Source organism: Loxodonta africana, chromosome 4 (assembly GCF_030014295.1).
Source record: "Loxodonta africana isolate mLoxAfr1 chromosome 4, mLoxAfr1.hap2, whole genome shotgun sequence".
NCBI lineage: Eukaryota > Metazoa > Chordata > Mammalia > Proboscidea > Elephantidae > Loxodonta > Loxodonta africana.
The window spans coordinates 54075796-54095606 of NC_087345.1; the positions used below are offsets into that span (position 1 = coordinate 54075796).

At 36.7% G+C, this 19811-nt stretch overlaps 1 protein-coding gene across 1 annotated transcript in view; it reads right to left on the reverse strand.

Moving 5' to 3' along the window:
- Window positions 1-19811, reverse strand: part of PTPRQ (protein tyrosine phosphatase receptor type Q) — a 253770-nt gene that overhangs the window by 76108 nt on the left and 157851 nt on the right. The window contains 4 exon segments of the mRNA XM_003405222.4: window positions 120-186; window positions 6103-6347; window positions 9481-9667; window positions 16345-16466. Coding sequence (XP_003405270.2) covers window positions 120-186; window positions 6103-6347; window positions 9481-9667; window positions 16345-16466 — 621 coding nt within the window.

Consider the following 19811-nt stretch of genomic DNA (forward strand, 5'->3'; position numbering starts at 1 on the left):
TAATATATATTCATTATATGAATATGCATCATTTCAAAAGCTTGTCAACACCCTTAATGCTTATGTGCAACTCAAATCATAATTACTATTTGATTAAGACAACAGCATTTCATGTGTACCTTTAATATCCATGGTGATTCTCATCTGAACCTTTGGTCCTGCTCCAGCACTATTGATCGCATAAACCTAGAACAGAGAAACCTTTTGTTACTTTTTCAAATTATTGATTATGTGCATATATTCCAAATGATTATGGTTTTCTATAACTTTAAAAATAACCACACTTTTAAAAACAATTGCTTATACTCTACTAATTACATACATTTTTAGTCACTTAAATGAATACAGTGTATGTAGGAACAATGTGACAATAATGTATTTCTTAAAACTGATGTTCTGCTACTAAGCCCTGTGAACAAAGGCTGAGTGATCTAAACAGCCCTATCACGGAGATCAGGAAAGGACCGTGGCTCCAGTTTGAACTCGTAGGAGGAACAGAACAGAAAGGCCACTATGTCTACACTCTCTCTTAATCTACTCAAACACCTGTTCCTTCTCTCTGTAGCTAGGAAACTCTGATTTTCTTTAAATCCATATTCAAGATCTTCTTTTTTTTCTTCTCAGAGATGAAATCCTATTCCTTCAGCCTCCCAGTTTTCCTGTATTAAATCATCCCTCTGAAAGTTGCCCTTCATGCCCTTCTTCACCCCTGCCCCAAGGTAACCAAAGCTATAACCTGCATAATTGCAGCATATACTCATAAAACACTTCTGTTTGTAGGTACAGAGTGTGATTTACACAAATGTGAAGCCTTTCAATTGACTTTGTGTTTAGGAAGCTGTAGACACAGAATCTTCTTTTATTCTCTTTATCTCGCTGTATAAAATAAAGACCATGTCCTTGGCCAATTTTTATTGTACTTGGCGAACACCATTCAGAATATAATGTTTATTGGACCCGATTAATTTGTTTTATGCATTAGTGGTTCACAGCAATACACCTTCTACACCATAGTTACTTTGAAAATGTTTTATTGGATTAAAATTATAATAACTTGTATGATATGGTAGGTATAGTAAATAAACCAAGCATATAAAATGTAAAAAATGCATAAATGAAAGTTATTGGAATTTATACATTTTTTAAAAAAGGAAGTATTCAAAATAAAAGGCAATGTTACAGTGTGCTTCATATTTTTCTTTACAGTACAATCTAACATTTAATTGACATAATAAATGAAAACGTTGCGAAGTGTTTCTCCAACTGCAGTGTGCAAAGAAGTCATTTGGGAACCCTGTTCAATGCAGACATGTAGATTCTGATTCAGTATTAGCAATAGCCAACACTGATATCAGCGCTAACTACCCACCATAACTATAAACACATACTCCTCAGGATAGTCCTATAAATAAAGTTACTATTCTTGTGTGTAATTTTTCAGATAAAGAAACAGAAGCACAGACTTGAGGAAAATGTCTAGAAATAGAAAGTAGCAGAGGCAGGATTATATACTATTGTCAGGTGCCATCCATTTCCAGAGCTGCTGGGTGGGTTCAAAATGCCAGCTTTCCGGTTAGCAGCCGAGCACTTAACCATTGTGCCACCAGGGCTCCTTAATATACATACATATATGTGTATATACATGCCGTTGAGTTGATTCTGACTCATAGCAACCCTATAGGATGGAGTAGAACTGCCCCACTGAGTTTCCAACAAGCGTCTGGTGGATTCGAACTGCTGACTTTTTGCTTAGCAGCCAAGCCTCTTAATAATTACTCTACCAGGGCTCCTATATATATGTGGGAAACCCTTGTGGTGTAGTGGTTAAGTGCTACAGCTGCTAACCAAAAGGCTGGCAGTTCAAATCCACCAGGCGCTCCTTGGAAATTCTATGGGGCAGTTCTACTCTGTCTCACAGGGTTGCTATGAGTCAGAATTTACTTGATGGCAATGGGTTTGGTTTGTTTTTTTTTAAATATATATATATGTATATATACATGCATACATATATGTACGTATGAATCTATGTGTGTATATACATACACATATGAATTTAAAATCTATATAAATATATATGAAATTATATATAAAATTCTTGTTGTTATGTGCCATCAAGTCGATTTTGACTCATACCAACCCAATACGACAGAGTACGGCTGTCCCATAGTGTTTTCTAGGCTGTAAACTTTACAAGAGCAGATTGCCAGGTCATTTCTCCCGAGATGCTGCTGATGAGTTCAAACAGCCAGCCGATCTTTCAGTTAGCAGCCAAGTGCTTAACCACTGCACCACCACAGCTCCTTATATATGAAATTAAGGTAATATAAATTATTAATAAAAATGTTCTGCTAAGCACACATATAATCATAAATAGTTGTTACGAGGATTAGATGCTAAGCTACCTGAAGATTTAAGTTGAATTGTATGTTGCTTAGAAGCTGATTTTCTGAACCATGTAATTCTATGTGATACAATAATAGGCAAAAAAAAGAAGCAAATTCTGTGTGTACATTTTGATGTGTATTAACTCAAACATTTATGTTCTAAAATGGGTAATTTGGAATTAAGGTATAAACTGCTATTAGCTTTCAGTAATGTTGTTGTTGTTGTTAGATACCGTCGAGTCGGTTCCGACTCATTGCGAGCCTATGCACAACAGAACGAAACACTGCCCGGTCCTGTGCCATCCTTATAATCGTTGTTATGCTTGAGCTCATTGTTGCAGCCACTGTGTTAATCCACCTCGTTGAGGGTCTTCCTCTTTTCTGCTGACCCTGTACTCTGCCAAGCATGATGTCCTTCTCCAGGGACTAATCCCTTCTGACAACATGTCCAACATGTCATATATAAATCTCGCCATCCTTGCCTCTAGGGAGCATTCTGGCTGCACTTCTTCCAAGACAGATTTGTTCCTTCTTTTGGCAGTCCATGGTATATTCAAAATTTTTCACCAACACCAACAATTCAAAGGCGTCAACTCTTCTTTGGTCTTCCTTGTTCATTGTCCAGCTTTCACATGCCTATGACGCGATTGACAATACCACAGCTTGGGTCAGGCGCACCTTAGTTTTTCAGGGTAACATCTTTGCTCTTCAACACTTAGAAGAGGTCCTTCGCAGCAGATTTACCCAATGCAATGCATCTTTTGATTTCTTGACTGCTGCGTCCATGGCTGTTGATTGTGGATCCAAGTAAAATGAAATCCTTGACTTCTTCAATCTTTTCTCCATTTATCACGATGTTGCTCATTGGTCCAGTTGTGAGGATTTTTGTTTTCCTTATGCTGAGGTGCAATCCATACTGAAAGCTGTGGTCTTTCATCTTCATTAGTAAATGCTTCAATTCCTCTTTACTTGCAGCAATCAAGGTTGTATCATCTGCGTAACACAGGTTGTTAATGAGTCTTCCTCCAATCCTGATGCCCCATTCTTCTTCATATAGTCCAGCTTCTCAGATTATTTGCTCAGCATACAGATTAAATAGGTATGGTAAAAGAATACAACCCTGACGCACACCTTTCCTGACTTTAAACCAATCGGTATCCCCTTGTTCTGTCCGAACAACTACATCTTGATCTATGTAAAGGTTCCTCATGAGCACAATTAAGTGTTCTGGAATTCCCATTCTTCGCAGTGTTATCCATGGTTTGTTATGATCCACACAGTCGAATGTCTTTGCATAGTCAATAAAACACAGGTAAACATCCTTCTGGTATTCTCTGCATTCAGCCAGGATCCATCTGACATCAGCAATGATATCCCTGGTTCCACATCCTCTTCTGAAACCAGACTGAATTTCTGGCAGTTCCCTGTCGATATACTGCTGCAGCCATTTTTGAATGATCTTCAGCAAAATTTTGCTTGCGTGTGATATTAACGATATAGTTCTGTAATTTCCACATTTGGTTGGATCATCTTTCTTGAAAATAGGCATAAATATATATCTCTTCCAGTCAGTGGGCCAGGAATTTGTCTTCAGTATTTCTTGGCATAGACGAGTGAGCACCTCCAGTGCTGCATCTGTTTGTTGAAACATTTCATTGCTATTCCATCAATTCCTGGAGCCTTGTTTTTCACCAATGCCTTCAGAGCAGCTTGGCCTTCTTCCTTCAGTACCATTGGTTCCTGATCATATGCAGCCTCTTGAAATGGTTGAACATCGACTAATTCTTTTTGGTATAGTGACTCTGTGTATTCCTTCCATCTTCCATTGATGCTTCCTGCATCATTTAATATTTTCCCCATGGAATCCTTCACTATTGCAACTCGAGGCTTGAATTTTTTTCTTCAGTTCTTTCAGCTTGAGAAACACTAAGCATGTTCTTCCCTTTTGGTTTTCCATCTCCAGCTCATTGCACATGTCATTATAATACTTTGTCTTCTCGAGATGCCCTTTGAAATCTTCTGTTCAGTTCTTTTACTTCATCAATTCTTCCTTTTGCTTTAGCTGCTCGATGTTCAAGAGCAAGTTTCAGAGTCTCCTCTTACATCCATCTTGGTCTTTTCTTTCTTTCCTGTCTTTTCAATGACGTCTTGCTTTCTTCATGTATCATGTTCTTGATGTCATTCTGCAACTCGTCTGGTCTTCAGTCACTAGTGTTCCAGGTGTCAAATCTATTCTTCAGATGGTCTCTAAATTCAGGTGGGATGTACTCAAGGTCATATTTTGGCTCTCGTGGACTTGCTCTGATTTTCTTCAGTTTCAGCTTGAACTTGCATATGAGCAATTGATGGACTGTTCCACAGCCAGCCCCTGGCCTTGTTCTGACTGATGATATCGAGCTTTTCCATTGTCTCTTTCCACAGATGTAGTCAACTTGATTTCTGTGTGTTCCATCTGGTGAGGTCCATGTGTATAGTCGCCGTTTATGTTGGTGGAAGAAGGTATTTGCAATGAAGAAGTCATTGGTCTTGCAAAATCCTGTCTTTCGATCTCCGGCATTGTTTTTATCACCAAGGCCATATTTTCCAACTACTGATCTTCTTCTTTGTTTCCAACTTTCACATTCCAATCGCCAGTAATTATCAACGCATCTTGACTGCATGTTCTGTATCTGTCAGTTTGTCATACTGTGGCGTCTTGCGTGTTGCTGTGATGCTAGAAGCTATGCCACCAGTATTCAGATACCAGCAGGGTCACCCATGGGGGACAGGTTTCAGCTGAGGTTCCAGACTAAGACAGACTAGGAAGAAGGACCTGGCAGTCTACTTCTGAAAAGCATTAGTCAGTGAAAACCTTATGTATAGCAGCAGAACATTGTCTGATATAGTGCTGGAAGATGAGCCCCCCAGGTTGGAAGGCACTCAAAAGATGGCTGGGGAAGAGCTCCCTCCTCAAAGTAGAGTCGACCTTAATGATGTGGATGGGGTAAAGCTTTAGGGACCTTCATCTGCTGATGTGGCACGACTCAAAATGAGAAGAAACAACTGCAAACAGCCATTAATAGTTGGAACCTAGAATGTACGAAGTATGAATCTAGGAAAATTGGAAATCATCAAAAATGAAACGGAATGCATAAACATCGATATCCTAGGCATCAGTGAGCTGAAATGGACTGGTATTGGCCATTTTGAATTGGACAGTCATATAGTCTACTATGCTGGGAATGACAACTTGAAGAGGAATGGTGTTGCATTCATTGTCAAAAAGAATATTTCAAGATCTATCCTGAAATACAACGCTGTCAGTGATAGGATAATATCCATACACCTACAAGGAAGAACAGTTAGTACGACTATTATTCAAATTTATGCACCAACCACTAGGGCCAAAGATGAAGAAACAGAAGATTTTTATCAGTTGCCGCAGTCCGAAATTGATCAAACATGCAATCAAGATTGCTTTCAGTAATAGTTGTGTAAAATTCATGTGAATTTCAAACATGTAAATTGTTATTTCTGTCTTTGGTCCTATACGGTTGCTATGAGTCAGAGTCAACTCAACATCAACAGATTTTTTCTTTTTAAATCTATTTTCTGTTGGCATGTCTTAAACCCACAAGAAGATAGAGGAAATGTGTACATAAATGGCAATAATTTGAACGCTGAGTTTCTAAATTGACTTTTTTATTTAGATAAATTATTAAAATTTATGAATGCTTACACTGATATTGTATGTATGTCCACCTTTCAGTCCCTCTAACACTGCAATGATGGTTGTGTCAGTTTTCTGGATAATACTGAGGTTGTGAACCTGGACAGCAGTAGGATCATCTTCTCGGTATACCAAAGCTTGATATACTTGTATGTTTCCATTAGGTTGAGATGGAGGAAGGAATGTCAGCTGAAATTTTGTAACTTCATCTGGTATCTTCTGAAATGTCATGTTATTAGGTGGGTCATTGGGAGCTAAAATGAAATATTTATCAATTAATATTTTTATAAATGTATGTTCTTTTTGATCTTCATAAAAATGCATTTCCTTCAAATTCCTATTTTTAAGAAGAATATTATATATACCCAAAAACCCAGTGCCGGCGAGTCGATTCCAACTCATAGCAACCCTATAGGACAGAGTAGAACTGCCCCATAGAGTTTCCAAGGAGCGCCTAGTGGATTCGAACTGCTGACCCTTTGGTTAGCAGCTGTAGCACTTAACCACTATGCCACCAGGGTTTCCAAATATTATATATATATTATTTAAACCATATAAATTGTGATGGAAACAAACAAAAGGCCAATGTGTCACAGAATCACTGACATCTCTTTATCCATAGAAATCATAATGGTGATCCACTTTGCTTGCTTATTTATTTATTTATGTTGCCTTCTACATCCATTTGTTTTTGTACAGAATGCATTTCTGTGGCTTTTTGAACTTTTTGTTTTAACATAACAAAGACTCACAGGGTGTTGCAAAAATAGCACAGACAGTTCCATGCAACCTCCTCAGCTTCACCCACCGGTGCCATCTTATATATAACTGTAGAATAATATCAAACCAGGAATTGATATAGTTACAGTATTTTTAACTGGACTAAAGATTTTATTCAGCTTTCACGATTTTTACTAGCTTTCGTATGTGTCTATGTGTGTGTGTGTGCAGCTCTTTGTAATTTTATCCCCTGTATAGATTCCTGTAACTGCCACCACAGACAAAATGCAAAACTGTTTCATCATCACAAAAAAACTCCCTTGGGCTACCTCTTTGTACTCCCAGGCTCCCTACAACCACTAATCTGTTCACCATCTCTATAGTTTTGTCATTTTGAGAATGACGTTAGCATAATGATCTTGTCCATGCAAGCTGTTGTATGTATCAATAATTCATGTCTTTTTATTGCCGAGTAGTGTTCCATTGTATGCATTCCCTAGAGCTTCTTTAATCTTTGAAGGACATTTGTGTTGTTTCCAGTTTTTTGCTATTATGAATAAAGCTGCTATAAACATTAGTGTGCAGGTGTTTGTGTGAACTTAAGTTTTCATTTCTCTGTTATCAGTGCCCCAACACTTGACGTGGTAAGTGCATGTTTAGTTTTATAAGAAAATGTCAAACTATTTTCCAGTGTGGCTGTACCATTTTCCATTCCCACCAATGAAGTATGAGATGTCCAGTCTCTCTGCTCTTTTCCAGCATTTACTATTATTGCTTCAAAAAAAAAAATTTATCCGTTCTAATAAATGCACAGTGACAGCTCACTGTGGTTTTAATTTGCATTTCCCTAATGACTAATGATGTTGAAAATTTATCTTATCAGGTGCTTATTTGTCAACCATATCTCCTCTTTGGTGAAATGTCTTTTCACGTCTTTTGTCTGTTTTCTAATAGATTTTTTGTGTTGAGTTTTGAGAATTCTTTATATATTCTAGATACTCCAGTTTATTTTTGATAAATAAACTACACTTCCAGTTAGACTATCAATAAAATGATATATACATTATTTTATGAATATCAGAGCTAGTTATTGCTAAACAACATAATTAGTGGTCTTTATATGAATGAATGATTGAATAAATATACCACTTTGGTCAAATTAAAATGGATGCATTCTATCATACTAAGGAAAGAATTTCCATGAAGAAGGCTGTTAATATTTGGCTGTCAATAGTTCAGATGCTCAAGGTTTATTATCTTGCAAGCATCTTTATAGATAGTGCCCTGTAGCAAGCAAAAAAAAAGAAGTAAACAAATAAATAATAGTGAGAAAAGAGAGTAAACATGTTATGGTGTCAAATATTACACTTTAAATAAAAAAAAATGTATAACTAAAATAAAGATAATTGGTTCAGGAGGCTTATTTTCACAACATTTGATGTTAAACATTTTTATGATAGACATAAAATTTCTTTTTATTAAAAATGCTTCTTAAAAATAAGTTCAGAATTAAAGTTCAATAAGGGAAGGGATTATCTAAATGTTGGACAGAACTTCCTGTGCCACAAATATCTTTGGTTTTACATCTAAAATTCCACTTTTAAAAATGCAGTAAAAATTTATCAAACTATAATATCCTTGGGAGAGGTAGCACATTAAAATGTGACAATTAACACTTTATGGTGCACATGTGAAAAAGTTCTTTAGCATCTTTCCTCAGAGACAGACATGATGGGGCAGAAGTGCAAGGAAACCAGATAGCTGGGCTCAAGGTTACCACGTGGTACTGGTATGAAAACAGGTGGAACTTTAGGGTGCTTAGGATAAACTTTACCTCTTAATATATAATCATGATTTTACAGAAAAATGGAAAAAGAATATATCATAGTGAAATGACTAGCTAAAAACTTTTTACCTTCTATACTTACCTCACAGATAGCAACAAATAAACTATGGCAACACATCCTTTCATCTGCTTTTTCCAATGATATGTCTGGTGGCAAAGAACATCAGGAGTCTGAAGGAGGATGGGGCAAGCTCATTCTGGGAGGGTGACTTTCCACATTTAATTCTTATTGATTACAATCTTATTATTCACTCAGACCCTGCTCATAAGCACTTGAGGAAATCTGCATGGGTTCTGACATTCATCAAATAGATAACATAATAAACATGTCACTTGGCTAAGAAAACAGCTATGGTAAAATGTCCTGGATTCTAATTTTGAGTTCCAGATTATTTAATAATAGAATATTCTTACCTTAATTTACAATTAAATCATGGGACAGAAATAATTAGGATAGAATTTTAGATGAAACATTATTGGCTACAGACAGTTACAAAACTAATCTGGTTCGCAAAGTAGCTCAATTTCTGGAATGTTTACCAGTTTAAATACGTGCAAAAAAGTATACTGGATTCCTTATTAGAAACTATTTTGTTTCTGTGTTTACAAGAATTGGATATTTTACATAATTCCACTTTGCCTTAAAAATGTAAATATAAAGCTTCATGTTAATCAATTGCAGTGTGTCCTTGAATTTTTTTATTTATAAGCTTAAAAAGTTCCTGGTAACACATACCCTTGCGGGGGACAGAGGATGAGAAACTGTAAGAAAGACAGCTAACTTTCAGTCAATTTTTAGCAATGATGAAAATATGCCTTACCTGATTCTAAAGTGGTAACAATCACTTCATCACTCGACTTTCCTTCTACATACGCAGCACTGATGTTTCCGGTGAATGCAGTGACCACCACGGAATACCTTGTGAATATTTTTAAATCTTTAATTTCTATGGTTTTATTTTCTTCATTTGACTTGATGAAGGAGATATTAAATTCATCACTATCTACCTACAGGAAAAAATATTTAACAACTAAGGAAGCACCAGGGGAAGTCCAAATCACCAAAACAGAATACGAAGCTACATGAAGTGTATTTATCTTGCCAAGATTTCTAATTGTTTGGTTTTTGTTTTGTTTACAATCAGATCGCCCTGGGAAATCTAAAAGGTTACTTTTCTAACACTTATGAGTCATTATTTCAAGTGAAAATAAAAGGGAAACAAAAATCAACCAACCGCCATCATTCAAAACAAATGAACAAGCAAAAAAACATCTCTGAAGTCAGTGAAACTCTGCTTTTTTAGGCCAATGTTTTGAAGAAGAAAGAACATAGGTTTTGGTGTCCCGTCATCAAGGGTTCAAATTCCAGCCTGGCCACTTAATAGCTCCTGTACTAGGTCACAAGTCATTTATGCTCTGTGTCTTGCTTTCTGTGTACATAAAATTGGGGCAATAACACATATTTGTAGTGTTTTGTTGAGGTTTAGATGGAATAGATGTGAAATAGCTGATACAAGATTTTCAAACTTTTGACTGTGACCCACACTAGGAAAAGTGTTTTATAACATAATTCAAGCTATATGCATGTATGTGTGTATGTATAGACATACAAACGTCATATACATATAATGTTATATAGATAATATGTATATATTTAATGTGTTATATATATAACATATTGGGGGCCCTGGTGGCAGAGTGGTAAAGAGCTCGCCTGCTAACTGAAAGGTTGGTAGTTTGAATCCACGAGCCACTCCTTAAAAACCCTATAGGGCCATTCCACTCTGTCCTGTAGGGTCACTATGAGTCAGAATAAACTCAACGGCACAGGTTTGATTTTTATATAACATTATATAATATTATATATATATATAAACAAGTCTCAGAAATAAACTTTATGAAATGCACTTTAATATTTTCTTGCTTTTTTATTTTATTTCAATTCATTTTAAAAATGTTGGTCATGAGTGCAGTTTTAAAAACTCTGATCTAGCATATGCTTTGCAGTGGGTATGAACTCAATTGTAGAAAACATGATTATTAAACGTGTACAAGTAAGTATCATTAAAACCAAAACAAACCCATTGCCATCTTGATTCTGACTCATAGAGATCCTAAAGGACAGAGTAGAACTGTCCCGTAGGGTTACCAAGGAGTGCCTGGTGGATCCAAACTGCCAACCTTTTGGTTAGCAGCCATAGCTTTAGCCACTACGCCACCAGGGTTTCAGGAGTGTTAAATATAGGTGTAACATTGGTTCAAATATAGTCTGTCTTTGATAATCATTGTTGGGTGTCATCAAGTTGATTTAGACTCAGCAACCTCATGTGACAGAGCAGAACTGTCACATATGGTTTTCTAAGCTGTAATATTTACAGAAGCAAATCACCAGGTCTTTCTCCTGCAGAGCTGCGGGGTAGGTTCAAACCTCTGACCTTTCTTTCAGTGAGCAGCCAAGCACTTCACCCTTGCGCCACCAGGGCTCTTTGTCTTTGACAGAGGTCTGGCCTATTTATTTTAGGGATTAACCATAGCTAAATGTTCCAGCCCTAAAATGGAAATGCTTTCCCTAAGATGACCATCAGAAAATTCAATGACCTATTACATACGCTGCTCTCAGGCACCTGAATTAAAACACTTAAAACCCAGCTGTACATGCTGTTATTAAGTGATTAAGTTCACTTTCAACTTGACTCTCAGTCATAGCCTTGAAAGATGTTTATGTTTTGTTCAGTGTGTTCTTCAAATGCCATTCTAAGAGCTTTAACTTAAAGTGTTGCTATGAGAAACACAGCAAAAGGCTGATAGATAAATAACCCCTGCATTGTATAATCAAATAGATAGTTCCCATCTTAGGACAAAGTAGTAAAGGCAGATGCCCCACTTCTCTAACATGCTAGAAAAACAAATCACCACAGCAATCAGGATCAGGCATATGTACCCACTGGAGACATGTGTGTATGTGTTTTTAATTAGTTGCCAACATTTAAATATCAGGAGATTTCATACAGAACCCAGCTTTCTGAATTCTCCTTACATTCATGCTGGGTAACAATTACTTAGAGATGAGTGATGGTTGATCCCAGTGATGGGGCATGAGTCTCCAATTCATTACAGCCTCCCCCAGTGGACTTCACTTTAACTGAAGATTGATGTTATTTGCTTGACGGCTACAGCTCTTTGAACTTTGATTTTATAGAGTTGAGTTGACTTCCCAAGATTTCGTAGCTACTGTGTTCGTCGCTGAGATATAATTTGAACCCAGGTCTTTCAACAGTTCAGAAGTCTCTATACTGCCACTAAGTCATTGGACCTGATTTTTTAAAGTGAAATTAAAATGTTCCAATGCTTTCCATTAAGGAAGGAAAGAAAAAAAAAAATACCAAGTAGTAAAAATATAACACAGCATGAATTATGATCTACAATACCTTGGAAAATTATTTAATAAAATTTAAACAGGATGCTTGGTCCTCAAATTCAGCATGCACAAAATCCATTTTGTTTCTTCATTAAGTATGTGCTGAATGAATAAAGGGATGAGTTAAATGACTCTAATTAAATGACTCTACTGGATGGTGCAAACGGTTGTCTTCTTTGTTGTTGTTAACCACTATTTGTCCTGTTACCCAAGACTGAAGCCTCAGGCACTCTGGACCTCTCATTTCCCTTCAATGAATTGCAAGTGTGGTCATATACTATTTGAGGATCTACTCATTGCCATCCAGTCGATTCTGACTCAAATATTTCATGTTATTATTGAAGTACGGTGGTTTTATATGTAAGCACCAGTAATTACACTCTGATCTATTTTCTCTCCTCTTATTCTCTCTCCTCTTCCTGACCCACTACTACCACCCTTCTCACCTGGTACAACCCTACTTATTGTCAAGTCCCAGAACAAAGTTAACTTGATCTGTACAGTCTTTCCTATATCCTATGTCCTCTACTACAGGAACTTTACTTTGTTAGTTTATATTTCCCCCAAAACTTCACATCTCACATTCTATAATGAGCTGTTTATATTCCCATGTCCCCAATCATAATGTGAGCTTTGTGAAAGCATAACTTTATTTATTTTATTTTATTTTTCATCCCTGTCTTGGTAAACAGGAGCTGCTCAGTAAGTATTTATTGAATGAAAGAATCTAGGAAGCAGACAACAAATGACCACAAAGTGCATTAAACTATTTTCCTATTGAAGTACTTATGCTTATATCTTTACCCATATATCTTAATTTAAGATTGTCAATTTTTGCATAATTTCAGTATTTTAAAGGAATAGTTTCGGTCAAGTCCTTTTGGCTAGTGTTTTCTGGCAGAGGCCCAATCTGTACCATAAGTCTTAAATTGAATGACACATGTTCTTCCCTGGTCTGGGAGCCAAAGATTCTTGAATGTGTACATATTTATGAAATGAGCCACAGATAAGCTCTATAAGGACAGTGATCACATCATACTTGTTCATGTACCCAGCACCTAGCACGCTGCTGATATATTGGATGTATTTAAAAATATGTGTTGAATAAATGAAGGAATAAAATAAATGACTCTTATTAAATGACTTTATTTACTAGGTGACACAAATGGCTGGCAGTTCGAACCTACTCAGAGGCACCCCAGAAGACAGGTCTAGGGAATTGCTTCTGAAAGGTTACAGGCTTGAAAACCATATGGAGCAGTGCTACTGCACACATGGGTTGCCACAAGTTGGAATCAACTTGACAGCAACTAACAACAGCAACATCACTTAGTTCTAAAAATCTCAGGGAAACTGTGAAGTGCTAGAATCTGTTTGAATTCTTGCTATCTTTTATCCACAGGGATTTTAGTAAGCTTATATTTTAAATTGTCAAATTTTATTTGCTATTTGGCAGTTTTTCCTTTCTCCTGTCACACCATGGTTGGCTGGTTTTAGGCAGATCTAAGCTATATGAGAAGTTAGCTTTTCTGTGCCTCAGTTACCCCTTCTGTAAAATAAAGAGAATAATGTTTGCATCACAAGTTGTTACATAGGATAAGAAAATAAGACAATGCAGAAGAAGAGGTTAATGTGTAACTAATGTAAAATAAATAATAAAAATATTAGTTCTCTCTTTCCACCCATATTTCTTTCTTTGGCTCGCTCATTTTTAATTTCAGTAAAAAGGCTAAGAGATAGAGCACAGCTTTGGTATTTTATAATTTGCTTCTAGTGCACATTCCCAGGATGTCATCCACATTGATTATTTTTGGCTAATTATGTACTAAAATCTTCACAAATATGCTCTAAAAAAGGAACATGAACCAAAGGCTGAATGAGAGAACAGATGTGCCAATAATTTCCTAAATTTCCTGATAATGATGACTTGTCTTTTGAGATAGAAGTATTTCCACTTAAAAAATAAAGCAAAACTAAAATTATAAAATGCACAGAGACAGAGGCAGAGAGAAAGGGACAGGAAAATTGAAAATAAGACACCTAGTTCAATGTATCAGATGTCACCAGAAGACAGCAGTCACCAAACCCAGTAAAACCCAAGCAGGACACCAAGAAATCCGATCCTTCTCTTAGCTGACAACTCTGCATTGTCTACGTTGTTGAACAGCCTGTCTTAGGTGGAAGTCTTGCTTCTCACATATGGGTTTCCTTCTGTCTGTCTGGCTACCCCAACTCAGTCTTTTCTGCCCTATTATTTAAATGTTTATGTTCCCCAGGATACAATCCTCAGGTCTTCTTCTTACTTTACACACTCCTTAAGTAATCTAATCTACTCTTATAATTTCAATTATCTCCTAAAGAACAACACATTCCAAATCCACATAGCCAGAAATTCTCTCCAAAGTTCCAGATTCACATATAATACTTCTCGTCAAGGATTCCCAGACATTACAAACTCAGCTTGCCCAGTGTGGAACTTATTTTTCTCCTCAGATCTGTTCCTGCTCACTCGGCCACTTCTTGTTGTTGTTAGGTGCCGTCAAGTCGATTCTGACTCATAGTGACCCTATAGACCAGAGTAGAACTGCCCCATAGGGTTTCCAAAGAGTGGCTGGTGGATTTGAACTGCTGACATTTTGGTTAGCAGCAGGCTGTTAACCACTATACCACCCGGGCTCCTCATATGGCAACTAGACATATAAATGGCATCCACTTCTACCCAATTTCCCAAATCTTTCCAAACATTGTTCCTCTCAATCATTGTTTTTCACCAAATCCTTTAGATTTAAACTATTTTTCATTACATTATCTCACTATATTTACTCTGCCCTTGTCTTTTCTTGCCTATTTTACACTTACAGTTTTCTGTCTCTTTGCCTAATTTGCATCCAACTTGCACTGCCCTCAAACTGTCCTCTGCAGTGCAAACACACTGACTCTGTAAACTAGACATCTACATTATTTTGCTGCCTTAATTCCTCAGTTGGTACCTGAATGCCCTTAAGTATACGACATATATTTTATAGTCTCTGCCTCTCTAGCTTTTTTTTTGAGTGCTGTGACCTGGGATTACTGAACTCCTTTATTTTCCTTGAATGAGCCTTACTCTTTCACACCTCTATTCCCTATTCTCCTATTTCCTGTTCTGCTTCAGTTACTTTTCAAGATTTAGCTCTGGTGTGATCTTCTCTGGGAAATACCTTCTCCAATGCCTTCTCCCTTTTCTTTTGGATTATGGGTCCCGTTTCATTGAATTTTAGAACAATATATTGTTGTTATTGCTGGTTGCCCAAGAATCAATATGGACTCATGGCCACCCCATGTGTGCAGAGTCAAATGGTTCCACTGAGTTTCCAAGGCTGTGACCTTTCAGAAGCAAATCACCAAGTCTGTCTTCTGAGGATCTTCTGGGTGGATATGAACCACCAATTGGCTAGTAGCCCAGTGCTTGACTGCTTGTGTCACCCAGGACTCCATCCAATATATTACTATCAAAATAATCACTTGTTTATATCCAGTGGAGCTCTGGTGGTACAATGGTTAAGCACTGGGCTGCTAACCCAAAGGTTGGTGGTTCAAACCCACCAGTTGCTCTGCAGGAGAAAGGTGTGGCAGTTTGCTTCCATAAAAGATTACAGCCTTGGAAACCTATGGGGCAGTTCTACTTAATCCTATAGGGTCACTATGAAACGAACTGACTCAATGGTAAGGGGTTTTATATACAAGAGTTACACCCTGAGAATAAATGTAATAATAATCATGATAATAATACTTAACATTTATTGAGTGCTTACCATGTATCAGGCAATGTTCTAAGTTCTTTATGCATACTAACTCATTTAAACAACAACAAAAAAAGCCAAACCTACTGCTGTTGAGTTGACTCTGCCCCTGTAGGATAGAACAGAATTGCCCCATAGGGTTTCCAAGGCTACAATCTTTAAGGAAGCAGATTGCCACATCTTTCTCCAGTGCGGTAACTCGTGGATTCTAACTGCCAATCTTTTGGTCAGCATCCAAGTGCTTTAACCACCGTACTACCAGGGCCCTTTTACTAATTCATTTAGTTCTCACAAAATCCCTGTACCCTGGGTATTGTTATCATTATTATTTATTTTACAGATATGGACACTGAAACACAGAGAGGCTAAGTAAGTTACCTAAGGTTTAACTGGGCCAGGATTCAAATTCAAATAGTCTGGCTCCAAAACTCGTATTTTTAACCATGCTGTATATTGACTTTTATAGAAGGTGAGACACGCCTTACCGATTTGATGTCTATCAGATAGAATGTTGGTCCAGTAATGGCTGCAGGTTCACTCCAGCTGATGTTGATGCTAAAAGGTGATGTTGCTACTACATGAACGTTTTCAGGAGGACCATCTGGGGCTATGAAATAGAAAATCAATTACCCTACTACATTGTAATTAGTACTTACTACAGCATAATAATAGAAAAGACCATGAAAACTGGAGAGTCATAATTAATTAATTATACATTAATTTATAGTTCACAGCATGCTAAAGGCACTGGTAAATCAAAAGATCTAATTCCTTTTTAAAAAGTCACTATACATGAAGAATTTCCACATGAAAAATTAATGACCACAAATACATATTCTTAACTTGAAATATTTTGGGAAAAGAAAGCATTACTGTTGCTGAAATAAATCTTTTTGAATAAGTAAATATTTTTCTTTTAATATAACATAACAGTGCTGCTTTAAGAAAACTCTTGCAGAATTGTATTTGACTACGGAAACAGAGGCACAGAAGCACAGCCAAAAACTGAAACTGGTACCAGGAGACAAAATTTAAAATATATTGTCTTACTAATATAAACTGGTTTATTTTATTGCTTTCACTGTGAGGGTAGAAGAGTAAATAGGCAATTCAATTCCTCCGATCTGTTAATACAAATGCAAGCTTCAAACATTTTCTGAATTAATTTTGATTCCAAATAAATTCTTTAATTTGTCCAACTTTGTTGTTTTTTCATCAAAAGTACAAGAGAATATTTTAAGAAATGGACTGCTGAAGGTCCTTCTATGTAATTTTTCAATTTGGGAAAGAAATAGAAATTAGAAGGGTTTATGGGATGTTGAGAAGTATGTAGTCATAGCTAATTTGGTATAGACATTAACCTAGGAACAGTGCTATATACACCTCTGCCGTTTCAGGGTCCCTGATCAATTCCAGTGACATTACATATTGGGAGATAAGTACTTCGTTATATTTCTGATTTTTAAATCTACATGAGCAAACAAACATTACTGAACAAGCATTACCCCCTTGATGCTGAAGAGGTATAAAGAGGAAGATAAAATACTCCTCCCCCAAATAATTTATAATTCAGTGACAGTAACTAATTGTGTGATCTTAGCTAAACAATAAAATTTCTAGACTTCAGTTTCCCCATGAGATGCATACTTCATTGTGTTTCTAAAAAGAATTATGAAGATGAGATATATGAAAGTAGCTAGTCCAGTGTTTGGCACATCATGGTTGTTGGGAGGGAGCTGTCAAGTTGCTTCTGACTCATAGTGACCCCATGTAAAACAGAATGAAACACTGCCTGGTCCTGTGCCATCCTCAGAATCTTGGCCATATTCAAATTCATTGTTGCAGCCACTATGTCAATTCATCTCATTGAGGGTCTTCCTCTCTTTCGCTGACCCTCTACTTTACCAAGCATGATGCTCCACCTGATAACATGTCCAAAGTACATGAGATGGAGTCTCACTATCCTCGCTTCTAAGGAACATTCTAGCTGTACTTCTTCCAAGACATATTTGTTCCTTTTTCTGGAAGTTCATGGTATATTCAATATTCTTCGCCATCACCATAACTCAAAGGCATCAATTCTCCTTCCATCTTGCTAATGTATTGTCCAGCTTTCACATGCATATGAGGCAACTGACAATATCACGGCTTGGAGACAGGTGCATCTGAGTCCTGAAAGTGACATCTTTGCTATTTAAAACTGTTTAAAGAGGTCTTTTGCAGCAGATTTGCCCAGTATAATACATCATTTGATTTCTTGCCTGCTGCTTCCATAGGCATTGATCGTGGATGCAAGTAAAACGAAATCTTTGGCAACTTCACATAGCAGTCAATAAAATATAAAAAGGGCAGAGTAATGAAAAGGGCTAACTAGAAATACAAATAATCTACTGTGAGAGGGGAAAGGGCAAAGTGATGAATATTGATGGTGCAGAGAGTAAATGTAAAGTTTCAGAGAGGAGATGGGAATTGAACTAGGCTTTGAAAGATGAGAAGGATTTCAATAATCACAAGAGTGGGGACACTTCTATACTAAAGGGAGAATGAGCAAAGCCAAAATACATAAATAATAGGTCCACACACAGAACTGTATTACTGTAGAATTGCTTTTCTTGGTAATTCTATGTTCATTATCTTACACATTTAAAAATATTATTCTAGGAAGGAGTTTATAAACTTCACCAGACTGCCAAAGAGATCCATGGCATAAAAAATAACTCTTAATCTTTAAAAGGTATATTCAAGGAAAGAGGTAACAGAGAGACCAGTGTTCATGGAGGGATATGGCAGGGAATAAGACTCAAATAATAATTTAGGAAGAGCTTGACTATGATGTTAAAGAGTTTGGGGTTTATTCTTTAAACAATGGGGTGCCACTGAAGGTATTTGAGAAAGGAAGTATTTTTTCAATGATTTAGGAAGAAATCTCAGGTAGCTGTGGAAAATGTAAGCACTCAGAGCCACTGAGTCCAGCTCAGCTATTTCCAAAGACCCAGATGAATATGAGGCCCTAAATTAGAAGAGTGACAGTAGGTACAGAAATGAGGGGATGAAATCTAGAGACATTTAGAAATCTTAGCAAAAATAACTCAAGGGCTGATTAGATGTACATGCAAAGTGAGAGAGAGAGTAGTAGAAGTTAACTTCCTTTTACTACTAAGTAAAAGGTAAAGTAAAATTTTTTAAGAATGGAAGAATGCTGATAGAGTTCACAACAAGAGCACATTCAGGAATAGATACAGATTTTTTGGTAGGGGATATGGTTATGGAAGGGGATGATAAATTTGGATTTGAACCCATCGATTCTGAGAAACTTAAGAGGATTGAGATGCCTACCTAGCAATTGGAAAAGTAGGCCAGAAAACTAGAGGATAAGATCAGAATAAAGGAAGGCTTTTTAAATGTTTAAGACAATTCTTTGCAAACTGGAATAGTATGAACATGGCCAGTATATCTGGTTCAAGTGAGTCATATGCTCTGAAGAAAGCCAAAAGTTTTACTAAAGGTTTATTTCAATAGGAGATGGGTATTTAAGATGTGAACAGTGGTGACTATCTTCGAAGTATGAATGAGTCGTTGGTACTTAGAACATATTTCCCAGAGAAAAAACCATATATATGGAATTTAGGTGCTCAATTCAGCCCACAAAATATATATTTTAGTGATACTGAAATATTTTAATAACAGTACTCAAATGTGATCATAGAAAAATCTGGCAAACATGTATAAAGAAGTTTCTGTTGGAAAGATCTTTAGGGTGCCAAACTTATCCTTCCACATGTACCTCTTCTGGCTCTTGCATAATACTCTTAATACTGACACCCCCAATACAAATATCCAGTCCCTATTTCCCAAGGCAAAATTCAGACAAAAGGGTGAAGAATGAATGCTCTAGGATTCAGAGGTTTGATCAGCAAAAAGGTGCTGATAATGATGACAGAGCTGGGTACAT